Source organism: Meles meles, chromosome 11, assembly GCF_922984935.1.
Source record: "Meles meles chromosome 11, mMelMel3.1 paternal haplotype, whole genome shotgun sequence".
NCBI lineage: Eukaryota > Metazoa > Chordata > Mammalia > Carnivora > Mustelidae > Meles > Meles meles.
Window position 1 is genome coordinate 458,882 of NC_060076.1, and position 25,894 is coordinate 484,775.

The 25,894-nt window shown below is 59.5% G+C and overlaps 1 protein-coding gene across 1 annotated transcript in view; it reads left to right on the forward strand.

The window, feature by feature from the left end:
• The window catches only part of PNPLA7 (patatin like phospholipase domain containing 7), a 63,154-nt gene that overhangs the window by 35,014 nt on the left and 2,246 nt on the right, over positions 1–25,894 (forward strand). The window contains 10 exon segments of the mRNA XM_046023541.1: positions 3,928–3,997; positions 7,289–7,438; positions 14,047–14,110; positions 14,313–14,481; positions 15,427–15,609; positions 16,200–16,318; positions 22,684–22,840; positions 24,243–24,359; positions 24,465–24,534; positions 25,384–25,500. Coding sequence (XP_045879497.1) covers positions 3,928–3,997; positions 7,289–7,438; positions 14,047–14,110; positions 14,313–14,481; positions 15,427–15,609; positions 16,200–16,318; positions 22,684–22,840; positions 24,243–24,359; positions 24,465–24,534; positions 25,384–25,500 — 1,216 coding nt within the window.

Here is a 25,894-nt window from a genome sequence, read left to right on the forward strand (position 1 = left end):
AACGAGGGGAGTCTGTTCTGCTCCCGGGGCAGTTAGTGTGCTGGCTTTCCGGTGTTGGCCTCCCTGCTCTGAAGTAGTAGGTGTGCCTGGGGACGGGGGAGAGCCTTTGAGCTCAGAGGTTGGAGAAGATCGGCAGCAGCGAGACAGCCTGTCCTTTCCCCTTCGGCACTGCGTGCGCCTGTCCAGCGCACCTCTCTGCTCTAGAACACGAGGAAAACCTCTCTGCTCTAGAACACGAGGAAAATCCCTCAGTTCATTTTATGAAGTTAATTTTAATTTGAAACGTGGTAAAAATACGGAAAAGTGTTTGTGGCATAGCTCCAAATACTGTATGTTTGAGTAAATCAACAACAAAAAATGCTGTTTAATTAGGGTGCATTTAAGGAATGTTAGCCCAGTGTCAGAAAATTGTTAAAACGTAATCAATTATGGAAAAAAGTAAAAGGAAGACCCTTAGGATTATATCAGGGCTTTTGGCAGAATTCAGCCACAGGTAGTAAACACTCGGAGTAGAAGTGAAGAAACCTTCGGACTAGAACAGATGATTTATTCTGGAACACCTGAGTCCAGGACGGACAGGCCCCTCCTCCCCTAGCAGAAAAGGTTGAAAAATGAAACGGCTGGTGTCCACTTGGAAAAGGGGTACTCGTGACATGTGCAGAGAACAAGGGTCTTGTTAGCGGAAACCTCCAAGGGAACGGATCCGGAGAGTTTACGGTTCGGCAATAGAGCTGAGACACCGTGTGCCCGCGGGGCCTCCCGGTCGGAGTGGCAGGGCTCCTAAGGGCACAGCCAGTCGGGATGCCGCACTTCGCAAGCAGAGCTTGGCCGGAGGCCCTGCTGCATCCCCCGTGGGCAGGCCCGGCTCCATCACAGCGTGGGTCTTTCCAGGGGGAAACCAGGGACGGGATGTCATTTTGTGAACCGTTTAGAGTGCCTTCCCTGGGGACGCATCCCGGGGGCCCCTTGCACGCCAGGAGTCTCGCCCATGGGCTGCCCAGGCTCCTGGGCGTGCAGAGCTGGCCCAGGGAGAGGGACCCCCTTGGCGGACCTCCGTAGTTCGGGTGCCCGCTGGACGGTTTATAGTCCTTTCCTGTCATCTTCCATCTGGATGTTTGTGCCCCAGATATGGTCCATGGGGGCCCCTTGGAGTCCTTCTGATGTGTCCTGTGCCTTTCTGGCCTGGAGCCCCTGGTCCCTTCGGTGGAGCTAGGCCTGCCTGGGGGCCCAGCCCGGGGACCCTCCCTTCCCATGCCAGCCCCTCCCTCTCCAGCGGCGAGAACATCTGCTCCCCTCCCGAGCCACCCCTCCCCCGCTGCACAGTGTCACCCACCAGGCTGCCACCTCCCCTCACACCCGTCACTTCCAGCTCCCCAGGACTCTTGCCCCTGCCAGACGTGGGGTGGGGACGCCGCTCTTGGCCTCGGAGTACCCAGCCTGACCCCAGACTCACTGTCCCAAGAGTCACCTGTGGAGGGCCACCCCCTTCCTCCCTCCCTTGGGGAGCAGCACTCCTGCCAGGCCGTGGCGTGCAGTGGGAGTGCCTGGATCTAAACCCCAGGAGACCCCGAGAATAGCAGGACGGTTGTGGAGGTGGCTGGGGCCAGTCTGCGGGCCACCAGGAGCTGCGGCGTCGCTGGGAGCAAGGCTAAGCCCGGCCACTTCCTCTCCTGCAGGGCCGCTCCCTGGTGAACCCATAGAGGGATGCTCTGCTCGTGCCCACGGCCCCGGGGTCTGTAGACTTCTCCATGGGTGGCTCCCAGGGGCCCAGGGCCTGTCCTGATGCTTGTCCGTCACACTCAGGCCGCTGCGGGGCCCACGGCCTCTCCGAGCAGCCAGGCCCCGTGGGCGCGCTCGCACGGGCACAGGCCTCGCCCCAACCCCAGGCTTACTCTGTGCCCTGGAGCGCCGGGGGCCCTGCCAGGGTGCTGTTGCCAGCCAGCGTCCCCCGCCCCTGACCACTGCCCGCTCTCTCTGTTCTGGGGTCTCACGTCAGTGAGGTAGCACAGTGTTCTCTGGTGGCCTCTGAGACCTGCGCCTCATGGGTGTGGTCTCTTGTTTTTAAAGATTTTATTTATTTATTTGACAGACAGAGATCACAAGCAGGCAGAGAGGCAGACGGGGGTGGGGGGGAAGCAGGCTCCCTGCTGAGCAGAGAGCCCGATGCGGGGCTCGATCCCAGGACCCTGGGATCATGACCTGAGCCGAAGGCAGAGGCGCAACCCACTGAGCCAGCCAGGCGCCCCGTGGGTGTGTTCTCTTTACCGCAGAGCGAAACACTTGCTCACCTGTCGTCCTGACGGGCACGCGTGGTTCCCAGCGTGAGGCTACTACGGAAAGGCTGCTCTGCGTGGGTCTGTGGCCAGCTTTCCTCTCCTCAGGGCTGCCTGCGGGTGGTGTGGCAGGGGCAGAGGGGAGACAGATGCTGAACTTTTTCAGAAACTGCCGACCATGCCCCGTGGGCTGGTGCCGAGTGATGGTCCCAGCCCCGCGCAGCCGCAGTCACTGGGCAGCTGTCGTGTGCTCGGACCCCCTTGACGGTAGCCGCTCTCGTGGCAGGACGTGCTCGTGGGATGGGAGTTTGCCTTCTGATGACTGGAAGTGTTGAGTGCCTTCTTGTGTGCTCATGGGCTTATTTCGAGCCCTTTCACTTGATGTAGAACTTTTTTTAATACATTTAATTGTTAAATTATCTTTAATTAGGATTATTATAAATCTGTAATTTTGACAACTACATCACGAGTATGTCTTTGAAGGCTCTGATCCTAGAGATACAGATTCACAGATTGACGGATTAAGAGCTGTGTTTCGATCGGCCTGAAACTCTTTCAGGTGTAAGCGAACGAAGCTTCCCGGGCGGTGTGCGAAGCAGGTGACTGCAGCCGTGATGGGGGCGTGTGGTCACTCACCCTCCCTCGCCTGTTGTGCTCTAAAATTTTCCATATAATGTGGGGGTTTTTATTAGTGCCAGTGAACAGTTTGATGCTGGATTAGTTATTAAAAGAAACCAGACTCCTTTTCAGCTTCTGTTTTGGACCTCTCCTCAAACTGTTTTTGGTCTCACATCCTAAAATGAGGACAGTCTCACTCGCCTCCCGCATGGGTGTTTCACTCCAGCGTCCTGCGGGTAAGAGAGGCCCTCCGAGTCGGTCTGCAGGTGCCGCCGGGCACTGGAACCCGAGGTCTCAGCTCCCTGCACAGTCAGCCCCAGGGCTCCGGGCCGTGGGCCGTCCGGAAACCAGCCTGACGGGGGTCTGGGGGCCGAGTGCAGGAGCAGCCTCCGAGCCTCCCAATGGCCCGTCTGTGCCGCCAGGGTGCTCTCTGACACAATCAGGTTTCGCTGAAGCCGACGGCAGCTTCTCTTCAAAGCGGTGATGCCGAGTGAGGCTGCCGAGACAGTACGTTCTCTGTCTAAACCCAACCAGCCAGAAAATCTAACTCACTTTGTTTTTATGCAAAAGTATTGAAGTAAATTACAGATATCTTGGCATTCCAACCTTAAATACTTTGTGACTCTAAAAATTCAGTATTAACGTGGCCGTGTACCACTTCCTGGATACGATGTAACACCAGCCTATGTCCTGCCCAGGCCAGGCCCCCTCAGGAGCGCCTGGAAGCCCTTCCTGGCTCGCCTGTGGGGTGGTCGTGGCCCCTGGTGCTCCCCTGCCCTGGAAGTAAAAGGAGACCCTGGCCCGGGCGCCAGGTCACAGGACGTGTGCCCCTCACACCTCCTGGACCCAGTGGGCTCTCTGTGGTGCAGACCCTCATCCCACAGAGTGGGGCCCACTGCCGGGTGACCAGCCTGCCAACCGCACCACCGCCCTCAGCCCCGAGGGGTTTGCAGACACGGTGGTTTTGGAAATGGGGATCCAAGGTGCTTCTCTTCTTGGTTTCAGTGTGTGGCCTCCTTTCCTTCTCTCCCCCCAGGTTGTGACTCGGCTGATTCACCTCTTGGGTGAGAAGATTCTGGGCAGCCTCCAGCAGGGATCCGCGACAGGTGTGTCCTGGGGAGCCCCACCCTCCTGGCCCTGAGGCCGCACCTGCCCGGTGGCTGCCACAGGCGGTGTGGGCGGTGTGGGAGGGAAGCCCTGGTCCGTGTTGGCTGCGGACCGGAACCGAGCATTGGGGGTGCTTGTGGGCGGCCGTGTGTGCCCTGTGCCAGAACCAGTGACACGGTTCTCCAGGCTGGGACTTTCCCTGTCAGCTTATGTGTTCTCTTCTGGTTCTAACTCAGAGAGGGCGCGCTGTGAGATGCTTGCTGGCACCTTGTCCTGGTCCGCAGTGGCGGGAACCACCCACACCTGCCTTGGCCTGTGGTCCCCTCTGCCAGAGCCCCTCAGAGCACCACACCCGCCTGGCTGCCCCAAACCCTGCACCCCTCTGCTTCCCTTTCCACTTCGTTTCAGCCCCTGACTCATCCCACCACTCCCTAGTCAGCCCCTTGCAGTCTGCACCCCATGCCGGCTCGGGCACTGTGGGAGGGCAGCCGTGTGTCTCCTGGCAGCGAGCGGGACACAGGACTGTGCTTTGTGGAAGGACTGGGGTGGCCAGTGTGCCCAGTGGGACCACAAAGTGTGGCGGTGCCCCCTGAGTCCACTACAGCTCGTCTCGATCGACTATGTCTGCAAAGACCCATTTCCAAACGAGGTCACACTCTGAGGTCCGCGGTGGACATGGAGGCGCGGCTCAAGGCGTGCTGTGTCTTCACGTCACCTCTGACCACCTGCGTGGTCTGCTCAAAGCGGGTTTCTTGTGGAAAGCGCATAGTCAGGTGGTATTTTTATCATCCCGCGTGACAACTTGGTATGTGTTTTTTACGATTTTATATATTTATTTGGGAGACAGCCAGCACAGGCTGGGGGAGGAAGAGGGCGAGGGAACAGCAGGCTCCCCGCCGAGCAGGGAGCCGACACGGGGCTCAATCCCAGGACCCGGGATTCTGACCTGAGCTGAAGGCAGAGGCTTCGACGGAGCCCCCAGGCCTCCCCGCCTGACCGCGTGCTCAGTCGGTGTGCTCGCGTCTGTGTTGAGCACGATCTCTGCCGAGCTGGGACGGTGCCTGTCCCTGCAGTGTCTCCTGTCCTCGCCTTTCTTGGCGAGGTCCTTTTTTCTTGGTCGTCTTTCTCCGGTTCTCTTTCCCCCGGGTTCCCTCAGCCCTTCCGAGTGTTCTGTCACGGTCTGTCGCGGTTCCAGCGTGCGTCACGCGGCGCTCTCCGTAGCTGCTGTGGGGTCGCAGCTCCCCTCCCTCACCCTGACTCCCGGGGTTGTGCTCAGTGAGCCCCTCCCCCGGCCCGGAACTGACTCGGGCCAGAAAGCACCGCGGCCCCTCATCCCCGCGGCCCTTCCCAGCGGCCCTCCCGCGCCAGGGCTGCTGGCCGTGGACTCCCCGAGCTCCCGTCTCGCAGCCCGTCTACGCGTCACCTCCGTCCCCAAGACGCGTTTGCCGGGGAGCGGCTGCCTGTGGCCTCCACAGCTTCTGATGAGAAGCCCCGATGTGGCTGTTAACCACGTCCGTGTCCCGCCCTTCCTCGGGCCGCGTTGAACACTCTCCGTCCTTCGTGTGTGGGACCAAATGCTCTTCTGGAACCCGCGGATGCGCGTCTTTGAGCAGGCGCACTTTCTGAAGCGCTCCTTCATCCTTCCGCTAGACCTTCTTGCTGTTTCTGAGGTCTTGGGGCACCGCCGGCTTTTCCCTTCCCCCAGGGGAGATCGCGGGCCTTCTCCAGACCTGTTGTGTCTCCACCGCGACTGAGCACCTGCGCCACTGGTCATGGCTGCTGTGTTGCCGCTGCCTTTCTGTCCTTGTCAGTAATCCCAGATTCTGTGACCTGTTGTCACGTCTGTCCGTGGTTGTAGGCGAGGTTTCCCTGCTTTTGGTATAGCTGCTGATTCTGGACCATATCCTGTATTTCGGGCATGATGTCCTGATGTCCTGGGACTCGTCCTGCCTCTTCCGTGTCGCCGACTGCCGGTGTGCTCACGCTCCCAGAGCGTGTCCTGGCCCCGGCAGCTCGTCCGCTCGGTAGTTAGTTAGACTGTCTCTGGATGTTAGTTCGGTTCTCAAGGCCTTTGCAGTGTCACCCTGGTCTGCCCTGCTGTGCGGTCCCGGCTGCTTTCACACGTGGGCCACGCGGAGGTGAGTGAGCCCAGGACTGCTCGCTGGGGTGAGAGAACTGTTTCTGCATCTTCTCCCCAGGATTTCCCTGTGCTGCAGGGCCTGGAGAGTTGGGGGGTTCCGGCCCACTGTGTCTGCAGCCCGGCCACCCTGGGAAAGAGCCCTGGAGACAGCCCCTCGCCCGGGGTGGGGGGGGCCTGCCTGGCTATAGCGGGAGAGGGGCAGGCGCCGCGGCCTTGGGGGCCTTGGGGGACGTGGTGGCGAGCTTCCCCGGGGGGGAGGCCCCAGCCCGGCCGCTCTCCTCTCTGCGCCCTCCGAGCCGCCTCGGGACTGCCGACAGCGGTCAGGTGGCCTGTGCCTGTCCCGTCTCCCTCTTGGCCAGAACCGGAGCTGCCAGTGGTCCGGTGAAGGCTGAGAGAGAGTCCCCTCTGGTTCTGCCTCAGACGGAGGGTCCTGACACCAGAGGTCACTGGGAAAGACAGAGAGGAGGGAGCCAGGAAGAGAGCCCTCGGCGTGTCCAGGCGGCAGGAGGCCAGGGTCTGTGTGGGGTGTGGCCGGCAGGAGGGTGAGGCTGACCCCCCCAGCCGCCTCCGTGAAAACGGGCTGCTGGCCCAGAAATGACGATTGTTGGAGATAACTTCCAGGGATCCTCTGACGGGTGACCTTGTGGGTCAACGGGTCTGTGGTTCCTTCCCCGCGCCGGGGGGGCCTCAGGGCTGCATGGAGCTTCCTGGGCCTTGCATCTAGAGGACAGAGACTCTGTGGTCCCAGGGACAGGGGCTCTTACCGCACTGGCTTGTGGCTCCGAGCTCACAGGCGCGCTTACTGGTTCTCGAGCCCATGGTGGAAACACCGTAGGACGCCTCACCTGGCAGAGCATTTGAACTCTCCGAGGTTTCTCTGGGTCACGGGGTCTTTTCCTCACGCCGTGCCTTTCTCATCATTGAGGCCCGAGTCCCAGGTGTGTGAAAGGCTCACAGTGTGGCCTGCTGCTTCCGCGGGGAAGGCAGGCTGGTCTGGTGGGCAGGCGCGAGACACTTCGGGAAGCCAGGAGCGAACCCTGGTGCCTTTTCCTCTCTCCCAGGCCCTTGCACCCTGGGGCATCAAGGAACAGAGACACTGTGCAGTGCCGGCCCAGCCCCTTAGGCTGACGCGCCACCCTGTGCTCCGCAGGTCACCAGTTTGGGCTGCACACCTCAGGCAGCAAGTGGGACTCGGGGAACCCCGCCAGCAACCTCTCCACGGTGGCTGTCATGCCTGTGTCGGAGGACGTGCCCCTCACCGCCTTCGCCTTGGAGCTCAAGCACGCCCTCAGCGCCATCGGTACGTGCTGCCCAAGGCCAGCTGGGTCCTCTGGACCTTCCCCTTCTGGCCTCGTGGTCCTTCCGGTTCCTTGTGCAGGTGCGCCAGCTCCTTCACAGCTGACCCTCGTGGGTGCCGGGGCGGGGCTGCCACGGGGGCAGGAGAACGTCCGCCCGGCTTCTCCTGACGGTCCTGCTGCTGGGCACGGTCTCGTGGGCTGAGGGCTGTCCCTCCTGCACCTGTGGCTCAGGGAGCCTCCTACCCGGAGGGGACCGTGCGGTGGCCGCAGGAGCCGGCTGACCGCATGGAAGATGCCCTTGGTTGGGCTCAGCGAGCTCGGGTAGTGTTTCCGAATTCCTGGGAGCGGTTAAACTTTGGAATTCAAGAACAAGGAATTGAAATTTTGAGAACTCTTAGAAATTCCCCAAATCATAAAGTGTTCTGTATTCCTTTTTTTTTTTTTAAGTTTTATTTATTTGAGAGAGAGTGAGTGAGCGAGGGGGTAGAGGGAGAGGGAGAGAATCTCAGACTCCCTGCTGTGCACGGAGCCCGACACGGGGCTCGATCCCCCCACCCTGAGATCATGACCTGCGCCAAAGTCAAGAGTCGGATGCTCAACTGATGGGGCCAGCAGGAGCCCCAAGGCGCTCTGTGTTCAGTTCTTTATGAGTTCTTCTAGAACTGCGAGCGCCGGTAACGGCAGTCCGTCCGTCTTCTGTGAGGCAGGCATACTGGAGGGTTCAGGGCTTGTCTTTTGAAAACGCGGCGCGATAGAGACCCAGTGAGTGTTCTGTTCCTGTCGTGAAACAGCGTGAGAAGAGTGTATATTCTCACAGTTTCTACCTGACGTAGACATTCGATAATAGAAAGCATTAAATAAATACCAAATAAAAATGATTTATAAAATTGGAAGATACTGCTCTAGGTCCTTAAAACGTATTCTGCAACACAGAAGGCATCGTTGTCCCATCGGTCTTGATCTTTGCCTCAGAACAGCCGTGCCCGAAGCCGGGCTCGTGCTCCTCTCCTGTGGGCGTCACTCATGTCATCCAGGCCGACAGCGCGTCTCTGAGTCCCACAGCAGAGACGTGCCATTTCCATAAAAGCTTATTCTGTTTAAAAAAAAACTACTTAGGGGCGCCTGGGTGGCTCAGTGGGTTAAGCCTCTGCTTTCGGCTCAGGTCATGATCTCAGGGTCCTGGGATCGAGCCCCGCATCAGGCTTTCTGCTCAGCGGGGAGCCTGCTTCCTCCTCTCTCTCTGCCTGCCTCTCTGCCTGCCTGTGACCTCTGTCTGTCAAATAAATACATAAAATCTTTTAAAAAACCAAAACTTGACTTTGTAGTAATTACAGAGTCACAGGAAGTTACAAAAACAGCAAAGAGAGGATCATGTCCCTTTCCCCCCGGTTAAGCGACTGCAGCATGCTGTCGGCGTCAGGATGGTCACTGGTGTGTCTGCAGAGGTCCCCGGTGTCGGTGGGCGCTCTGTGCCATTGTGACTGCTGGGAGGTTCCTGCCACCACAACCAGGCGGGGCGCCCTGCTGCCCCTCTGGCAACCGTACCCCTGTTCTCCTGGGTTGTCCGGTTCTGAGGGCGCCCTGAGAACGGAGTCCTGCGTGGGTGACCCTGCAGACGGGCGCACTCGGCTCAGACGACGCCCGTGTCCGTCGTGTGCTCCCCTCCACCACGGGGCAACAGTCCAGACACACCTGGTTTCTTGAACCTCTCGTCTGTGGACGGGCATTCATTCGGCTTTCTTCGCTTTGAGGGTTTTATGAACGAGGCTCTGTGACTCTCTGGGCAAAGGGCTCAGTGTGCACATGTGGGCATGGGGTGCGTGTGGTCGCGGGCCTGCTGTCCTTCTGGGGGAGCACCCCTGCACGCCCCGCCAGCACTGCGCCGCGCCTCCCTGTCCCCACTGGCCCTCAGAGCTGTTGCCGTCCGCTGGTAGTTGGACACACACAACTGCCGTTGTGGCGGGGGGGCAGTGAGGGCGCGTCGCAGCTCCGGCTGCATCTCTCCGTGGTGGGCGAAGCAGAATGTCTCCCGTCCTTTCCGCCGTCTGTGCGTCCTCTCCGGTGTTTGCTCTTTTTCTGACTGGGTTCTTTGTTTTCTGACCGCTGAGGTTGGAGAATGCCTTGCCCCGAGCGGACATGGGCTCTTGGCTGGGCTGCGGTGCGGTGGCCCCCACGCTGCCCTGACGCTTCCACAGGGCTGGCCGCACGCCGTGGTCGCATTCCGCTGGCCCTGGTGTTCTCGTACCTCCTTTTAGCTCCTTTTCCCTCTTCAGTAGCGTTTCTAAAATCTCTGCACCCAGCCCTAGGGCCTCGATTTTCTCCCATGTTTTTTCAAAGGCCTGAAGTTTTATGTTTATTTTTTTAAAGATGTATTTGTTTATTTGAGAGAGAGAACATGCGTGCATGTGGCAGGTGGGGAGAGACAAAGGAGAGGGAACATCTCGGTCAGGCTCCACATCCACACAACCCTGCGGTCCTGACATCAGAGTCGGACAGTTAACCGACCGAGCTGCCCCGGGAACCCCCTGAAGTTCCGCATTTAACTTACCTGTTTGGAGGCTCATTTTTGTAAAAGGTTTCAAGTTTAGCAGAGAGTTGGTTTTTTGCTTATAAATACTCAGTTTTCCTGCTCTCGTTAATGAGGAACCTCCCCTCTCCCACCGAGTGATGCTGGCACCCGCCGGGAACTAGCTTCCATCGCTGTGGGCTCATTTCTGGGCCCTGCTCTCCGTGGTCCACGCGTCCGTGTCCAGGCCAGCGCCGCGCGGTGCTGACTGCGAGCGTCGTGGCAGGTCTGGAGTCAGGACGCGGAGGCCTCCGGCTCTGTTCTTCTGCAGGCTGGTTCTAAGTGCTCAGGGTCCTCGAGATCCGCAGGAATTTCAGGACTGGTTTTTCTCCATCTCTAAAAATGGCACAGGGACTCCGACGGGTCGCCCCCGGTGTGCGGACACTTGGCGACGTTTGGTCTCTCAGCCCGTGAGCAGGGGCCACGTTTCCACATACTGATGTCTTCGTCTCTTTCAGTGATGTTCCGTGGTTTTCGGTGAACAAGTCTCTGTCTCCTTGGTTACATTTATTCCTTATGTTTTGCTCTTCTTGATGCTATTATAAATTACTTCTCTTAACCTCTTTTTTTCCTGATGGTTTATTGTCCGTGTATAGGAACATAACCGACTTCTGCGTCATATTTATGTCCTACAATTTCATTTATTACTCGTGCCAGTTTTTGGTGGATTTTTCGGGTCTTTACATGTAAGACTGTGTCATCTCCAAGGTGCTACTTTTCCCTTTATAGTCTGACACCTTTTGCATCTCTTTTCTTTGCCTAAGATCACTGGCTGGACTTCCAGCACGCTGTCGAACAGAAGTGGCGAGGGCAGCGTCCTTGTCTTGTTCCTGATCATTTGGGAGAATTCTTGGTCCTGCGGCGCCGACCGTGATGTCAGCTCGGGTGCTCGTGTGTGGCCTTTAATAGATGGAGGAAGTTTCTTCCTAGTAGTAGTTGGTGGTTTGTTTTTTTTTAAGGTTTTGTTTTTTAAGTAACCTCCACACCCCACATAGGACTCGAACTCACAACCCCAAGATGAAGGGCCACATTGTTGGAGCCCCGGGCACCCTCCGCTTGCTTCTGTCCAGTAATGTCCCACTACCATTCCCGACTTTAGTCGTTTGCGTCTTCTCTCTTTTTTCTTTATTCATCTAGCTTGAGGGTTGTCAGCTTTGTTGATTCTTTCAAAGAACCAACTTTTGTTCTCATTGATTTTCTCTATCGTTTTTCTCTTCTTGGTTTTATTTATCTCTGTTCTAATCTCGATTATTTCTTCCTTCTGTTTGCTCTGGTCTAGCTGCTGTTCTTTTCGTACTTACCCAAGGTGTAAAATTCGGTGCTTCGCACAAAACGTCATCTTCGCAAACCGAAGACCCGGATGCACCGGGAGTGCCCACTACTCAGTGAGAGAAGCCAGGCTGAGGAGCCGCACTCCGTGTGGTTCCAGCTCTCTGGCGCTCTGGAAAAGGCAGAGCTATGGACACGGTGCAAAGACGGCGGTTGCCTGGAGCCAGGGGACCAGAGACATGGAAGCGGGGTGTGTGGAGGACTTTTAGGGCAGTGAAAATCGTCTGTGTGAAAGCACAGTGGTGGACAGGTGTCATTCCGTGTCTGTCCAGACCCGTACGGGGTACAACGCGAAGGACCCTGATAGGCAGGCTGACTAGTCCGTCTCGATGCGTCGGCATCGGCTCGCGGACTGTGACAAGGGCCCAGATTCCTGCAGGATGCTAGTCATGGGGAGGTAGGGGAGAGAAGGGTGTGTACGGGAACTCTGTGTACTTTCTGCTCAGTTTTTCCCAGACCTAAGTACATTTTAAAAAAATAAAGTCTATAAATGGCTTAAAGAAAGAAAGCAAGCAAGCTGGGTCCCTGATTTGAGGTCTTTCTTCTTTCTTTGAAGCACATTGGTAGCTTTGGGCTCCTCTCCACAGCCGACGGCTCCCTCCCTGCGTTTGGGATGCTATGTTTCTGTTTCCTTTGGTGTCCAGGTTATTTCTGTGACCTGTGGGTAGTTCAGGAGGGTGTTATTTAATTTCCACACATTTGCGAATCTTCTGGTTCTCCTGTTACTGATTTCTGGTTTCATACCGTCGTGGCCAGAAAATGATACTTTGTATGGTTTCACTCTTAAGTCTATTCAGACTGGTTTTGTGGCCCAACATACAGTCTGTCCTAGAGAATGCCTTGGGTTAGGTTGTTGTTGTTGAAGTTCCCTGCCCGTCTTGGGGCTCAACTCACGACCCCAGCACGAAGCGCCGCACGCTCCCCAGGCAGAGCCAGCGGGCGTCCCTGGACGAAGTCGCTGGGGAAGTGTGCGGTGCGCTGCTCGGGGGGCCGTCCCGTCGCTGTGCGCTGTGGCACGTGTGTGGCGGCCTCTCCCTGCGGCTTCAGTTTCTGTCCGCCGGTGACCAAGACGATGGTCGCCCAGCATCTGTCGGGTCGCCGTCTTCTCCTCGGTGTGGGCGTGGTTCTTTATGTGACCCAGACACCGTCCCTTGTTTGGATGCCAAGACTGCATCTGTCTCTCTCCGTGGTTGGACTTTTTGTTCTTCCAGTGACGTCCTTTGAAAACAGAAGCTCTAATTCGGGCGGTTTTTCGACTGTTCTCTTCATCACTACTGCCTTTGCGTGTTCCTGACGGCACTGCACGCCGCCCCAACGCGAAGATGTTCTTCTAAACTCTCCACAGTGTTGCTGTTCCCCTTCAGTTTACAGTCCACTGGGGATGGCTTTGGGGATGATGGGAGGTGGGAGCCGAGATTCACTTTGTCTGCAGGGATGTTCAGCGACTCAGACCCTCCGTTCGAGAGACTGAACTTGGCCCACTGCTGTGCTGACGCATTTGCCAAAAGCCCGGTCCCCGTGCTTATGCAGGTTGCTTTCCCTCATGGAGGAAGATTCTAGGCTGGTATCAAGCCCTTCTCTCTCAGCACTTGGAGGTGGTGGTCCATTTCCTCAGCTTCCAGTGTGTGGGAAGGAGGCAGTCTGGCAGCCAGGCCGGAGCAGGCTGGAGCAGCAGCCCGGCCAGATGCCCACTTCAGCTGTGCCCCGCGGAGCCACAGACGCAGATGTGGGGGAGCCATCCTGTTTCTCCTCCCTGCCCTGGTCCTGCCTGCCACCTGGCCTTCAGCAGAGCCCTGCCAGGGACAGGGTTGTCACCACAGGAGCTGCAGCCCACCTTTGCTGGCTCCACACTTCCCTAAGGGGTCCCTCAGGGCCCCCCTGAGTCTAGGCAGGGGTGTCTGCACGGGAGACACATGCCAGTGGGCAGGGAGCGCCCAGCCCGGGGTCCCTGGAGGGTTCCTTGGTGTTCCTGCAGCTAGACACAGCCTGCCAGTCCCGTCGCATCCCATATGACGTCCCAGAGAGGTGGGCAAGGCACATCACTGTGGTGCCCAGTAGGGCCCATGATACAGCCCAGCCCTAAGAGGTCTCCCTCCCTCTGTAGGAGCCCTGCCGACGACCAACCGAGCTTGTAGCCAGGAGTGCAGGCCCCAGCAGGCCGAGCCGCTCACCGCAGTCCACGGGAGGAGCGGCTTCCCGGCTACGTACATCCGAGGCAGCTGTGCGCGCGCACGGTTGGACCAGACGCACACCCCTATTCTGTGTGCCCCTAGTTAAAATACCAGGCAGTGATTTCTCATGTCTCCGCTTGTAACCGAAGCTCTTGGAGAGCTCTGTACGAGGGCGGGGGTAAGGAGGAGGCCCTCAGGACTTCTGGGTCCTCTCCAGCCCCGGGTTGTGGGTGCGCCCCTGGGGACCTGTGTGCCGATTCTGGTGCTGGTGCTCTGGCCGGGCAGGCCCCAGCACCTGCGTCCATGTAGGCACCGTCAGACACGGATGTGAAAAGATGCGCATCTCCACGCGACTAAATGCGCCACTGCACACGTTGGATCCCGCCAGCCCTGCTCACCGAGCTCTGGGCCCTCAACGCACACAGTCTCAGTGTGCAGCCAGCAGACGGAGGGTCAGAGGGCCCGGCCCGGAGGCCCTGGGGCTGCTGGTCCCAGGACGTGGGCTGCCAGGGCAGGTTTCTGTACTTCGGGTTCGTGTTTTCAGGCCCTGCCCTGCTGCTGGCCAGTGACAGCGTGAAACAGCGCCTCGGCTCTGCTGCCCTGGACAGGTGCGCCAGCCCTTGTGTGGGACAAGCGTCCGGCTCCCGGGGGTCCGAGCGCAGCCTCAGCGGCACCTTCCACGTCCGCGCGCCCCGCCATCTGCGCTCCCCTAAGCCCCTGGAGTCTGTGGGCCCTCCTGCCCGTCTCCGGTGGGGCCTGCCCATCCCGTCTGTGCTCTGGCATGGGTGTCCCTCCACATGTGTCTTCCAGTATCCACGAGTACCGGCTGTCCAGCTGGCTGGGACAGCAGGAGGACATCCACCGGATCGTGCTGTACCAGGCGGACAGCACGCTCACGCCGTGGACCCAGCGCTGCATCCGGCAGGCTGACTGCATCCTCATCGTGGGCCTGGGCGAGCAGGAGCCCTCAGTGGGCGAGGTGAGCGGGGGCGGGGGGCTGCGGGGGTGAGGCCTGGGGGCGGGGCCTCGGGCAGTGCCTCCCGGGAGTCAGGGCAGCCGGCCCTGGTCCGCTGCTCTCTTCACACCCCTGTTTCTCTGTCTTTTCCTTTGAATGAACTATTTGGAGAACTCAGGAAAAGACAATAAAAGCCAACACCCGCAGCTCTAGCCTGCATGTTTTGGAAACATTTTGCTGCATTGACCTCTGGTGGTTTTCGCAGAAAGCAGGGCAGCTGCCCTGAAGTGGCCCCAGGGGGCCTCTTGTGAAGTGGAGCCTTTCCCGTCCCATTACGAATGTGCTCGGCGCTGGTTTTCAGGCCTAAATTTGATAAAAATCGTGTCCTAGTTTATATCACTTTGAAGGGTCCTTTTTTCTCAACACTTAGGTGTTTAAGCTTTATCCACATTGTTTCCCTCATTTTTATGACTGCCGCGTCTCCTCTGCGAGCACCCGCCACCGTCTGTTCTCCGCCGTGAGGCGGCATCGCTTTGTCTCCAGCTTCAAGGCTGCGGGGGTCGCTGCTTCCTCTCTGACCCTGGGGCGGCTACAATTGCCCGACTCCGAAGCAGGTTCCTCTTCTGCTGGCAGAGCGGCAAGGAAGTCACAGTGTGTGCCCAGGAGGTGCTGTGAGAGCCACGGACGGGAGGAGGCCCTCCCCTCCTGGCCACTCTCACCCAGCCCAGTGTGAAGCAGCCACGTGGCCAGGCAGACCCCTGGGTCACAGCTCTGACCGCCAAAGGGCAGAGCAGAGCACAGCCGAGCTGGCTCCCGGGACCGGGCTGCCACCTGCCAAGGCCCTGCCCGAGACCCTCCTGCCTGTGGGGGCGGGTCCATGGCGCAGGGGCTGGAGTGGGGGCCTGTGACAGCCCACCTCTGGCGGTCAGCCGCGTCCTGCCTGCGCCCTCAGGCTGTGCTGTCCTGCAGCTGGAGCGGATGCTGGAGAGCACGGCCGTGCGTGCCCAGAAGCAGCTGATCCTGCTGCACCGGGAGGACGGGCCGGCGCCCTCGCGGACGGTCGAGTGGCTGAACATGCGCGGCTGGTGCTCTGGCCACCTGCACCTCTGCTGCCCTCGCCGCGTCTTCTCCAGGAGAAGCCTGCCCAAGCTGGTGAGGTCTGGGCGGGGGCCTGGCCTCCAGAGCAGCCTTCCCGACCTGCTCTGTGACGGAGGAGTGTGGTCCCTTCCCGTTCCCTCTTCGGGTCCCTGTTGTCTGAGCGCCCTGGGCCACTGATGAGGCCGGCTTGCCTCTCCGTGAGCTCACGTTTTCCTGAGCTTGACTTTTGGGTCTGGACCTGGGAGAGGGATGTGGCCCCCGTCCATGAGCAGGCGTCTGTCTCTGGGGCCGCAGAGGGGAGGCATGCTGGCACGCACACACCTCACAGGAAGGCGGGGGGAGGTCACCGGAGCCCACCAAGGGGCAGGAGGAACGCCGCCTCGGCGCTGGGGGCTGGGGGGCTGGGCGCCCCAGAGGCTGCCCACATGCCACAGCCTGCCTGGCCCCACGGCTCAGTGGACAGTGCCCTCATAGCCCTTGCCCAGCGCAGCCTCCATTTGGGGGATTCTGGGGGGGGGAGGTCGCTCGGTCTCCTGCTGGCCCCTGGAAAGGGCTTTGGGTCTGGAATAGAGGAAACCACCCAGGTCAGGCCACAGTGTGTGGGACCTGGCCCAGCCCTCCCTGGCCCCTGGCCCCTCTCTCAGGTGGAGATGTACCAGCGAGTCTTCCAGAGGCCCCCAGACCGGCACTCGGACTTCTCCCGCCTGGCTCGGGTGCTGACCGGCAACGCCATTGCCTTGGTGCTTGGGGGAGGGGGGGCAAGGTGAGTCCCCGCGTGCAGCCGCTGTGTGTGCGTGCGTGCGTGCTGATGAGGGCGCTGAGCGTCCTAGCCGCAGGCCCTGCAGGTCAGCCCCACACACGACCAGGCATGTCTCCGCACCTGGCTCCGCCTGGCCGAGCAGTGCTTCCCGCAGGCTCTCCCAGGATTTAGCGGTTGCCGGCGGAGTCGAAGATGCGGGTCTTGTTCTGACAGTCTTTGCTGGAAGTGTCTGCTTGTCTGTTAGCCATCCGTGCCTCCTCTGAAAACTCTGTTCTTACCGTTTGCCAGTCTTTCCGTTGGGCTCCGGGTGAGTGTCTTTCCGTCTTCATACGCACTTTACAGAGCGCTGGTTTCACCTGCTCGCAAACCTCGCGCGGCTTCCTCCAGTTCCCGAAATGACTGCTGCCCCGCGTTTGTCACTCTGGCCCTTGCCACCTTTCCCCTGAGCTTAAAGAGGGATCTGTACCTGGGGCAGACGTGGAGCCCGGGGCCGCCGTCAGGAGGTGCAGTGAGGCCCGGGCCTTCTGCTGGCGAGCCAGATGCTCACGGAAGGGCAGAGCAGCGCCCGCCACACCCGTGCTGGGCCCCTGCCCCTCGGAGTGGGGGGGGAGCACGGGGCACCCGGCCTGAGCGCTGGGCTGCGGGGCGCATATAATGGAAATTTAGTTTAGTCAAAATACTTAGTTGAAAAGCCCTGTGGCCGTTCCCTGACGCAGTCCTCTTCCCGCCTAGCCCTGACGGCGCGTCCGGGGGGTTCCCGAGACTGTGACCCGCAGCGTGGTGTTGGCTGTCCGCTCGACTGCCTTTCCAGATAGCATTCCTACTCTGTGTGTTCGGTTTTTGTTCCGTTTCTCTGTCCATCCATCATCTGCCTATCACGGCTCGTCCATCTGTCCGCCTGTCCGTCTGTCCTCTGTCCTCTGTCTTGTCAGTCCCTCTCCCTGCTCACCACTCCCAGTCCCAGTATGGCTCCCACACTGGTCCCGCTGGTTGTCCCTGTGTCTCTCAGTCTGACCACGTGGCATGCGTCCTTGCACAGGTGTGTCTGTAGGTCCTTCCCCGTAGCTGCAGTGGGCTGGGTGTCACGGATGGCTGCCCAGGCCGTCCCCGGAGCAGCCGCCTCCTGTCAGTGCGCTCGCCACCATCCCGGATGGCCTCGGCTTCACCGCGTGTGGGAGCCACACCCTGCCCGGGCCTCCCACCACCTCTGGGCTCTGCTGGTTGCTTTCCAGTCTGGCTGATGGGACACGGTCTGGGAGTTTCCCTTCACTGTCATCCTGGGACCTGCCTTTGTCCCTCCTGCATTCCGCTCATTTTCTCAATACCCCGGCTCCCTCTTTCCTGACACGTTCCTGGTTTGGGTAGCATTCCCGCTCTGCACATTTCCTCAAGAGAGGATGTTTGGAAAGGAGAAGTTTTAAAAGGCTGCATAGCCGAAGATGTCTTCAGGGATGGTTTGGGTCTGGAATCCGAGCTGGAAGTCATTTTCCCCGAGAATTTCTGCGGGTGCTGCCGTTGCCCTTGGAGCTTCCAGCGTCCCTGCTGGGACGCCCGGTGCCGCTTCATTTGTGAGGCCTGTTTTCTCTGAGAGCTGGGGGGGTCTCGTAGTTCCTGTCCCTGCAGGGACTTGGCCATGTGCCTTGGGAGTGGTCCGTCCATCCACTACCCTGGGTGGGCTCAGGGGCCCTTCTACATTTGGAAATCATGACCTTTGGCCCCGAGGAATGTTCTGTGTGTTCCCCCACCCGGGCTCTGTCCTCTGCTCCTGGTGCTTCTGGCACTCGGTCAGGCATCCGAGATGGGCCCCCAGCCCTCCTGTCTTCCATCTGCCTCGTTCTCCATCTGCCTTTTTGTTCCGCTTTCCAGGTGATTTTTCTCAAATAGATCTTCTGCTAAAATATTTCTAATCCCCGGGGCACCTGGGTGGCCCAGTTGGTTAAGCGTCTGCCTTTAGCTCAGGTCGTGATCCGAGTCCCACGTGGGGCCCCTGCTCGGCGTCGCTTCTCCCTCGGCCGCTCCCCTGCTCGTGCATGTGCGTCCTCGGTCAAACAAACAAATAAAATCTTTTTAAAAACCTTTAAAAAACAATTCCCATGTCTGAGTGCTCTTCCGTGGTGTTTCCTCAGTCCCTCGAGTGCAGTGCTGACGCGCTCCGAGGACACGCACGCAGGCGTCTCACTGGCCTCACTGTCCCGCTCCGTGCAGGCTCGTGTGTGGCTTCGCGCGCTCAGCCCTCCGAGCGCAAGGCTACCTCCGCGGTCCTGCGGAGCGCGGTGCACCGTCTGCCACGCTCTGCTCACCCCGGTTCCTGGCCGTGGTCACCTGAGGGATTGAGGGGGACGGCTGCGACTTCCTGCAGACATCATCCCGCGTGTGCCGCGCTCTCCTCTCCTGCTTGCGGGGCTCAGCTTACGCTCCGCGCCCCCACCGGCGGCGTCCGGCGTCCACGCTCCCGCACTCTGCCAGCCCTCGGTGTTACCAGGACTTCGAACTGTTGCAGCACACGCGCCGGGGGGCTCTTCCTGGGGACTAATGAGGTCATGTATTGCTGTGGCCGCTCTTGTCCTTGTTTTGTTTCGTAGCATTTGCCTCCCTCGCGCGTGTCTCCCTGGTGGCCTGTCTTTGTTACTGATTCAGGGGACTCGGTCATGGAGTCTGAACTCAAGTCTTCGCCAGATGTATTTGTTGTTAACTTTGTCTCAGTCTTCGACGTCTCGCTTTCCCGGTGGTGTTTCTTTGATGAACGGGTTTTCATTTCGACGTGCATGAGCTGCCGGAGCGAGCCCAGTTTTTCGCTTTGCGGAAGCGTGGTTTTCCATTTTTGCCGGGATCGCTTCTGGCGTTCTGAGCGCCGTGGCCGTCCCAAGGTCACAGGCACGCTGCCCTCCTCCGGGAGCTCTGTGTGCCCGGCTTGTACAGGTCCGTGGCCCACCTGCCGTTGCCTCGTGGCTGCCGAAGCTGTTTTGTAGCCGCTCCGGTAAAGACCTCCTGGCCCCTGAGGTCACTGTGTCACCGCGTGGCTCTGTCGTGTGTGTTGTCAGGACACTGGCTCGACAGCCTTGTGGAAAACCTTGACTTCAGGCCCTGCGCATCCTTCCGTTTTTTTGTTTTTTTCAAAATTGTCACATATAACGAACATAGAGCGAAGCGTCTCACCGGCTGCTGCTTCTGTTGTGAGGTCAGGTTCACGGTGTCGTCGCCAGAAACACACAGCGGATGCGCGTACCTCGGTGCTGCGTCTTACAGCTTTGCTAAATTCACGAATTCTAGTGACTTTGTTTTAGGCTATTTTTTTGTCCTGTATACAAGTTATATCTTTTGAGACTCAAGGCAGTTTTTCTCTTTCTTTCTGAAATATGTTTGTCTTTCGTTTCTCCTTGTTGCCACGGAAGGGAAAGCGCTGGCTTCTGTCTCAAGTGTGGTCTTGCCGCAGGCTGGGTGTCGGGCGGAGGAAGTGCCCGTCCTTAGCCTCTTGCAGAGGGTGCGGCGTGAAGGGGTGCTTTGGGTGTCTGTTAAAGTGGCGAATTACAGGGGCGCCTGGGTGGCTCAGTGGGTTAAGCCGCTGCCTTCGGCTCAGGTCATGATCTCGGGGTCCTGGGATCGAGTCCCGCATCGGGCTCTCTGCTCAGCGGAGAGCTTGCTTCCCTTCCTCTCTCTCTGCCTGCCTCTCTTGTGATTTCTCTCTGTCAAATAAATAAATCTTTAAAAAAAAAAAAAAAAGTGGCGAATTACACTGATGTTCAAACAGAAACCAACACTTTATTCTGGGCAGAGACTCACTTGCCCACGATGTGTTGTCCTCTTTAAACCCTGCTGGCCTCCCTGTGAATCTGGGTGCGCTTGTCCTTTCTTGAGACGTGTGTGGGTTTGTTTGCTTCAGAATTGAGTTGGGAAGTGCTGCTGCTTTTCCTATTTTCTGAGATTTTTATGTAAGATCTGTGTTACTCTGCCTTACATGTTCAGTGGCATTCACTAGTAAAACCATCTGGACATACGATTTTCTTGTGAACATTTAAAAATCAAAGGCTCAGTTACGTTGACGGTTATAGTACGATTCAGATTTTCTCGTGTCAGATTTGGCAAGCGACGCTGTTCTGGGAACGTGTCCTTTCCATCTCTTCCCACCTCGTGACACTCACACCTGTTCCTCACTGCGCCAGCCGGGGCATCTGTGCAGACGTGCGCTTTCCCGCTCCCGACAGCCTCCCCCCCGAGCGCGTCCCTTCACCGTGTGTTTGTTTCCTGGTTCCTTAATTTCTGCTCTTCCCTGTGTTATTTCCGTAATTCGACTTGCTTTAAACCGTTGTTCTCGCGCGAAGTGGTGGCGTGTGGATGTCGTGTTGTGACCTCAGAGGACAGAGAGCCCAGTCCTCCTGCACAGCACCTGGGGGACAGCGTTCTGTTCCCGGGCTGCTTGGAAGTTTCCTTGTCTCGGGCTTCCGGCAACGCGGCCACGGCTTTCTTTTGATTTATGCTTGGAGTTCACGGTGCTCCTTTGACCGGAGGCTTGGAGTTGACGGTCAGTTCCGTCCAGGCTACCGTCTGTGCCTCTGGATGCTGCATCTGCCTCACCCCTTTCTTTTTCTGGGCTCCTCTGCCGGCTCCCGCGCGAACTCTAGGCGGTTGGACGTCTGTTCTGGGGAGCGGGCTCCGTGGTCGCCAGCCCGGGGTGTCCTGTGACTCAGTGAGCTGCTGCTTCTGCTGCGTCGGGGGGGCTCTCGGCAGTGCACCTGGCCCGCTGCCCGGCCCGCCGGTTGCATTCTTCACGTCAGACACTGGATCTCCACTTCTTTTTTCAAAGATCTTATTTTTATTTATGACAGAGAGACACAGCGAGAGCAGGAACACAAGCAGGGGCAGCGGGAGAGGGAGAGGCAGACTCCCCGCTGAGCAGGGAGCCTGATGCGGGACTCGATCCCAGGACCCTGGCATCATGACCCAAATCAAAGGCAGAGGCTTAACCACTGAGCCTCCCAGGCTTCACTCCTTCTCTCTACTTCTAAAGTTGCTATTTGGCCTTGTCTTATAGTTTTTCAGTTCTATGCCAAATTATCAATCTTGTCTTTAATTTCTGGAAAATTTTTTTAGGCTTATACCTGAGTGTTCAGTTTTTTGGTGGTGATATTAAATATTATTATTATTTTTAAAGATTTTATTTATCCATGGGTGCACCTGGGTGGCTCAGTGGGTTAAAGCATCTGCCTTCAGCTCGGGTCATGGTCTCAGGGTCCTGGGATCGAGCCCCGCATCGGGTTCTCTGCTCGGCAGGGAGCCTGCTTCCTCCCTCCTCTCTCTCTGCCTGCCTCTGCGTACTTGTGATCTCTCTCTGTCAAATAAATAAATAAAATCTTTTAAAAAGAAAAGATTTTATTTATCCATTTGACAGAGATCACAAGCAGGCAGAGAAGCAGGCAGAGCGAGAGGGGGAAGAAGAGAGCCCGGATACGGGGCTCGATCTCAGGACCTGAGATCATGACCTGAGCTGAAGGCAGATGCTTTAACCCACTGAGCCACCCAGGTGCCCCTTAAGTATTATTTTTAATCGTGTTAAAATATGCCATAAAATTTATCATTTTAAATATTTCTGACTGTGAAATCTGTGGCATGAAGTTCATCGGGGGATCATGCAAACACTGTTCGTCCCCAGAACGTTCATCTTCCCGTACTGAAGCCGTTCTCCACCGTCTGTGTGGGCGTGACCCCTCCAGGTCCCTCAGGGCAGGGGCCCCTCGTCCTTCCGTGTCTGGCTTCTCTCACCAGTGGGAGGCGCTTGCGTTCATCCACGTGGTACAGGCCACGTCCCTCAAGCGCACCAGCCGCGCTCTGCTCACTCGTTCACCTGTCGGGCACACAGACCCCTTTGGGCCCCGGGGCTTGCTGGGCCCAGCTCCCTGGAGCTTGTGTGTCTCTGTTGCCTGGCTCCCTCGTGGCCCACCCATCTTGCTTGTCCCCTCCTGGCTGTGGTCCCGTGGCCCGATCTCCTCTGTGACTGGCAACTTGCGGTGGGCATCACCGAGGAGAGAGGAACAGTGTTTGGAGGCTCAGGGCGGTGGCTTCGGTCCCACACTGGCTTTCCTGTTCCTGCACGGGCTCGTCCGGGTCCACCCCCACCCTCATTAGAAGCCCCCTGTTGGGGGGCCTCCGGGATTCTCCCCCCCTCCCAAGTCTGTGCAGAGCCTGTTCAGCTTCACACCCCAGCAGCGTCCATGGGGCTGTGTCTGCCCGTTTTCTGTGACTTACGCAAGGGGCGGGCACTGAGGAGGAGGGGGTGGCCCGGGAGGACCATCTCTGTCACCTTTGCTGGTGCGCGGCACGGTGCCGCGCCTGGTGACGGTGCCCTCCATGCTCTGTGCTCCTGGTGGGTGTAGAGGCTGTGCCCAGGTTGGCATCATCCGGGCCCTGACGGAGTGTGGCATCCCCGTGGACATGGTTGGAGGGACGTCCATCGGGGCCTTCATGGGTGCCCTGTACGCCGAGGAGCGGAACTACAGCCAGATACGGATCCGGGCCAAGCAGTGGGCTGAGGTGAGGGGCCTCGGCCCTCCCTGGAGCTCAGCCCCAGGTCCCCGTAATGCCGCGGGGCGGGAGGACATCGGGAACTTGGGCCCCTGTTCGCGGCTCTGCGGGCTCTGGCCTCAGAGCGGGGTTTGCGGGGTCGTGGGGGAATGGGGAGCACAGAGCAAGAAAGGACATCAGTGTTGGGGACTTGGCTCTTACTTTTATCAAGGTGACTGAGGTCAACACGGAGAGGTCAGCACCATTGGAAGGAGAGTTTCACGTTACCTGTCGTTCAGCTGAGGGTCTGGTCACAGGCCAGGCAGACGTTGCCCTTCCCTGCCTCTGCTGGTCTGCTTCAGCGGTGGGAACGGCCGCGGATCTTTGGGCCTGCTGCCATTCTTGTCCTCAGTGTGTGTTGGGTCATGGGACCCTCTGGGAAGCCGCTCTACAAGGCCGGATGGGCTGGATCCTGTCCAGGCTGTCCTCTGTCGCTGCCTTTCTGGGGGAGCCTTCGGCCTCCTGCCACGCTGAGGGAGATGGTGGTGGGGGCCTCCAGGCTTGGCTCCGCAGGCTCTCTGGTGCTCGACGGGGGTTTCTTCAGGAGTGGCCTTGCTGACCACGGACGACCCTGGGGGTGCCACGCTGTCCCGAGTCCCTGCCCTGCAGCAGCACACTTGTCCCAAGGCAGGGTCTGCGTTCTGTTCATCTCCGTGGGAGCACACTGGGGGGCACCTCACCCTCAGCTGGGGTCCCACATCGCACATGGCCTCGGCTCTGGCCACCCAGGGGCAGGGCACATCTTTCCTCTCCATCCTAACCCTTAAGAAGTGAGGCAGCCGTGAACCCGGGCGTTCTGGGGCAAGGCCAGTGCTACCTGCCCAGTCTCGTGCCCTGCTCCCTGCAGGTCTAAGTGGCCCCCGTCTTCCTGAGGAAGGATGGGCCTCAGTCCCCCCAGAGAGACAGCGTTAGGGCGTTTGGGCAGAAAGGCCCTCAACAGGGCCACCTTTCCCGGACCCCGATGGAGTGTCTGCCATGGTAGCGTGTCGGTGGTGGTGGAATGTGAGGGTCAGCCCCAAGCACTCTGGGGCAGGGCAGCTCCCCGTCCCGGGGAAGCCGTGCTGGGTCGTCCTTACTGCTGGGGGCCCCAGCCGGGAGTTGGTCCTGGACGGGGCTTGGTCCCGAAGTCCCCGAGCAGGCGGTGAGAGCGTCCGTGCGCGTCCTTGTGGAACCCCCAGGCGCTGCTGCTCCTGCCCTGGCACGAGCCCCTCCCCCAGACACCCTTGCTGTGCTCACAGGGAGCACCCGTGTGTGCTCTGGCCCCGCGCCCTTCCCAGACTGGGGTCCCGTGGGATCATTCAGGGCCCGGGCCAGAAGGTGGGGTGAAGCCCTCGCCCTCTGCGGGGCTGTCACACGTGCCTTGCCCACGCAGGACATGACGTCGATGGTGAAGACCGTGTTGGACCTGACCTACCCGATCACGTCGATGTTCTCTGGCGCCGGCTTTAACAGCAGCATCTGTGGCGTCTTCAAGGACCGGCAGATTGAGGTGCCCCCCCCCAAGCAGGGCTTGAGCCTTGAGCCTCCAGGGCTGCAGGTCGAGGGTTGGCAGCGGGGGAGGATGGCCCTTCTGAGTCGTGCCGTCCCCTTGCAGGACCTGTGGGTCCCGTACTTCACTGTCACCACGGACATCACGGCCTCTGCCATGAGGGTCCACACGGACGGTGAGCACTTCCTCCTTGGGTCCCTGATCGGGGCTCAGACACGCACGGGGCCCAGCCCCCTCCCCCACCCCACCTCCACCCCCAAAGCGTGGGTTGGGGGAGGGGTACCGAGGACCTGCTCTGGGGGGTGGGGGGGTGGGGCAGGCAGGGAACCTAGAAGCTGCCCGAGCCAGGGGAAGCACCAAGATGACCCAGAGAAGGCAAGCAGCACAGGGAGCTCTGGACCCAGAGAGGGTCCTGCCATGAGCTTGCGGGACGCGAGATGGCGGCGAGAACTGAGAGCAGAGACGGACAGGGCGAAGGGCACACTTGTACCTGGGGTGGGGGTGGCGGAGGGCACACTCAGGCCGGGGGTGGGGGGTGCGGAGGGCACATGAAGGGCGTGTGTTTCTGGGCTCCGGTCAGCGGCTGGGAGACTGCAGGGCTGGGGACCGGGAGGCGGCCAGTAGGCGGGTGACCGCTGAGGGCCCTTTTCTAGGTCAGAGTGGGTTGTAAGCTGAGCGCGTGTGTCTCCTTGGAGGTGAGTGGGACCGTGGGGCTCCCAGAAGGCTGTGGCCACAGCACAAGGTGGGGAGCCTGCACAGCCGGCCGGGCCTCCCCGGGGCCTCTGGCCCTCCCCCTTCTCCCTCCCTGGAGAGAGCCTGTGGGGGGAGGAGGAACAGGAGGTGTGTCTGTCTGTCCAGGCCTGGTGCGACCACCGGACGCCACACATGTAGACTTCAGGACCCGGCGCTGCAGCGCTCTAGGCCGAGGGTCTCGGGCAGGAACCCGGTGTGGGCAGCAAAAAGCTCCCCTCCTATCCCCTTGGCAGGGCCTGGTGGCAAGCCCTCCACCCTGCCTCTCCCCCAGGCTCCCTGTGGAGGTACGTGCGTGCCAGCATGTCTCTGTCAGGCTACATGCCTCCCCTCTGCGACCCCAGAGACGGACACCTGCTGATGGACGGGGGCTACATCAACAACCTCCCAGGTACCGTGGCCACCTCCACTCCCGGGAGCCGGAGGCACGCGGTTTCCTCCGTGTGTGCTCGTGGAGCCCCAAGAAAGCGCACAGACGCGTGCAGACGCAAGCCCTTGTGCGCACGCTGGGCCGTCGTGCGCTCCCACATACGGCCGTTTGGCAGCTCAGCCGCACCCGGCGCGAGGGCCAAGCAGAAGAGCTGAGAGCAATTGCGGCCCATCTGCGCCCACAGTTGGAACTAACAGCTGGAAGTGCCCGCGTTGCTGTGGGCGCGTCCCTCCGTGGGCACACCTGTCACCTGCTGGATAGTTCGGCACTAGTCCAGGAGGGACATGGACCCGAGCTCCAGCCCTACTCCCTTCTGGGGCTCTGCAGGCCTGTCCCAGGCGGTAACCACAGCTGT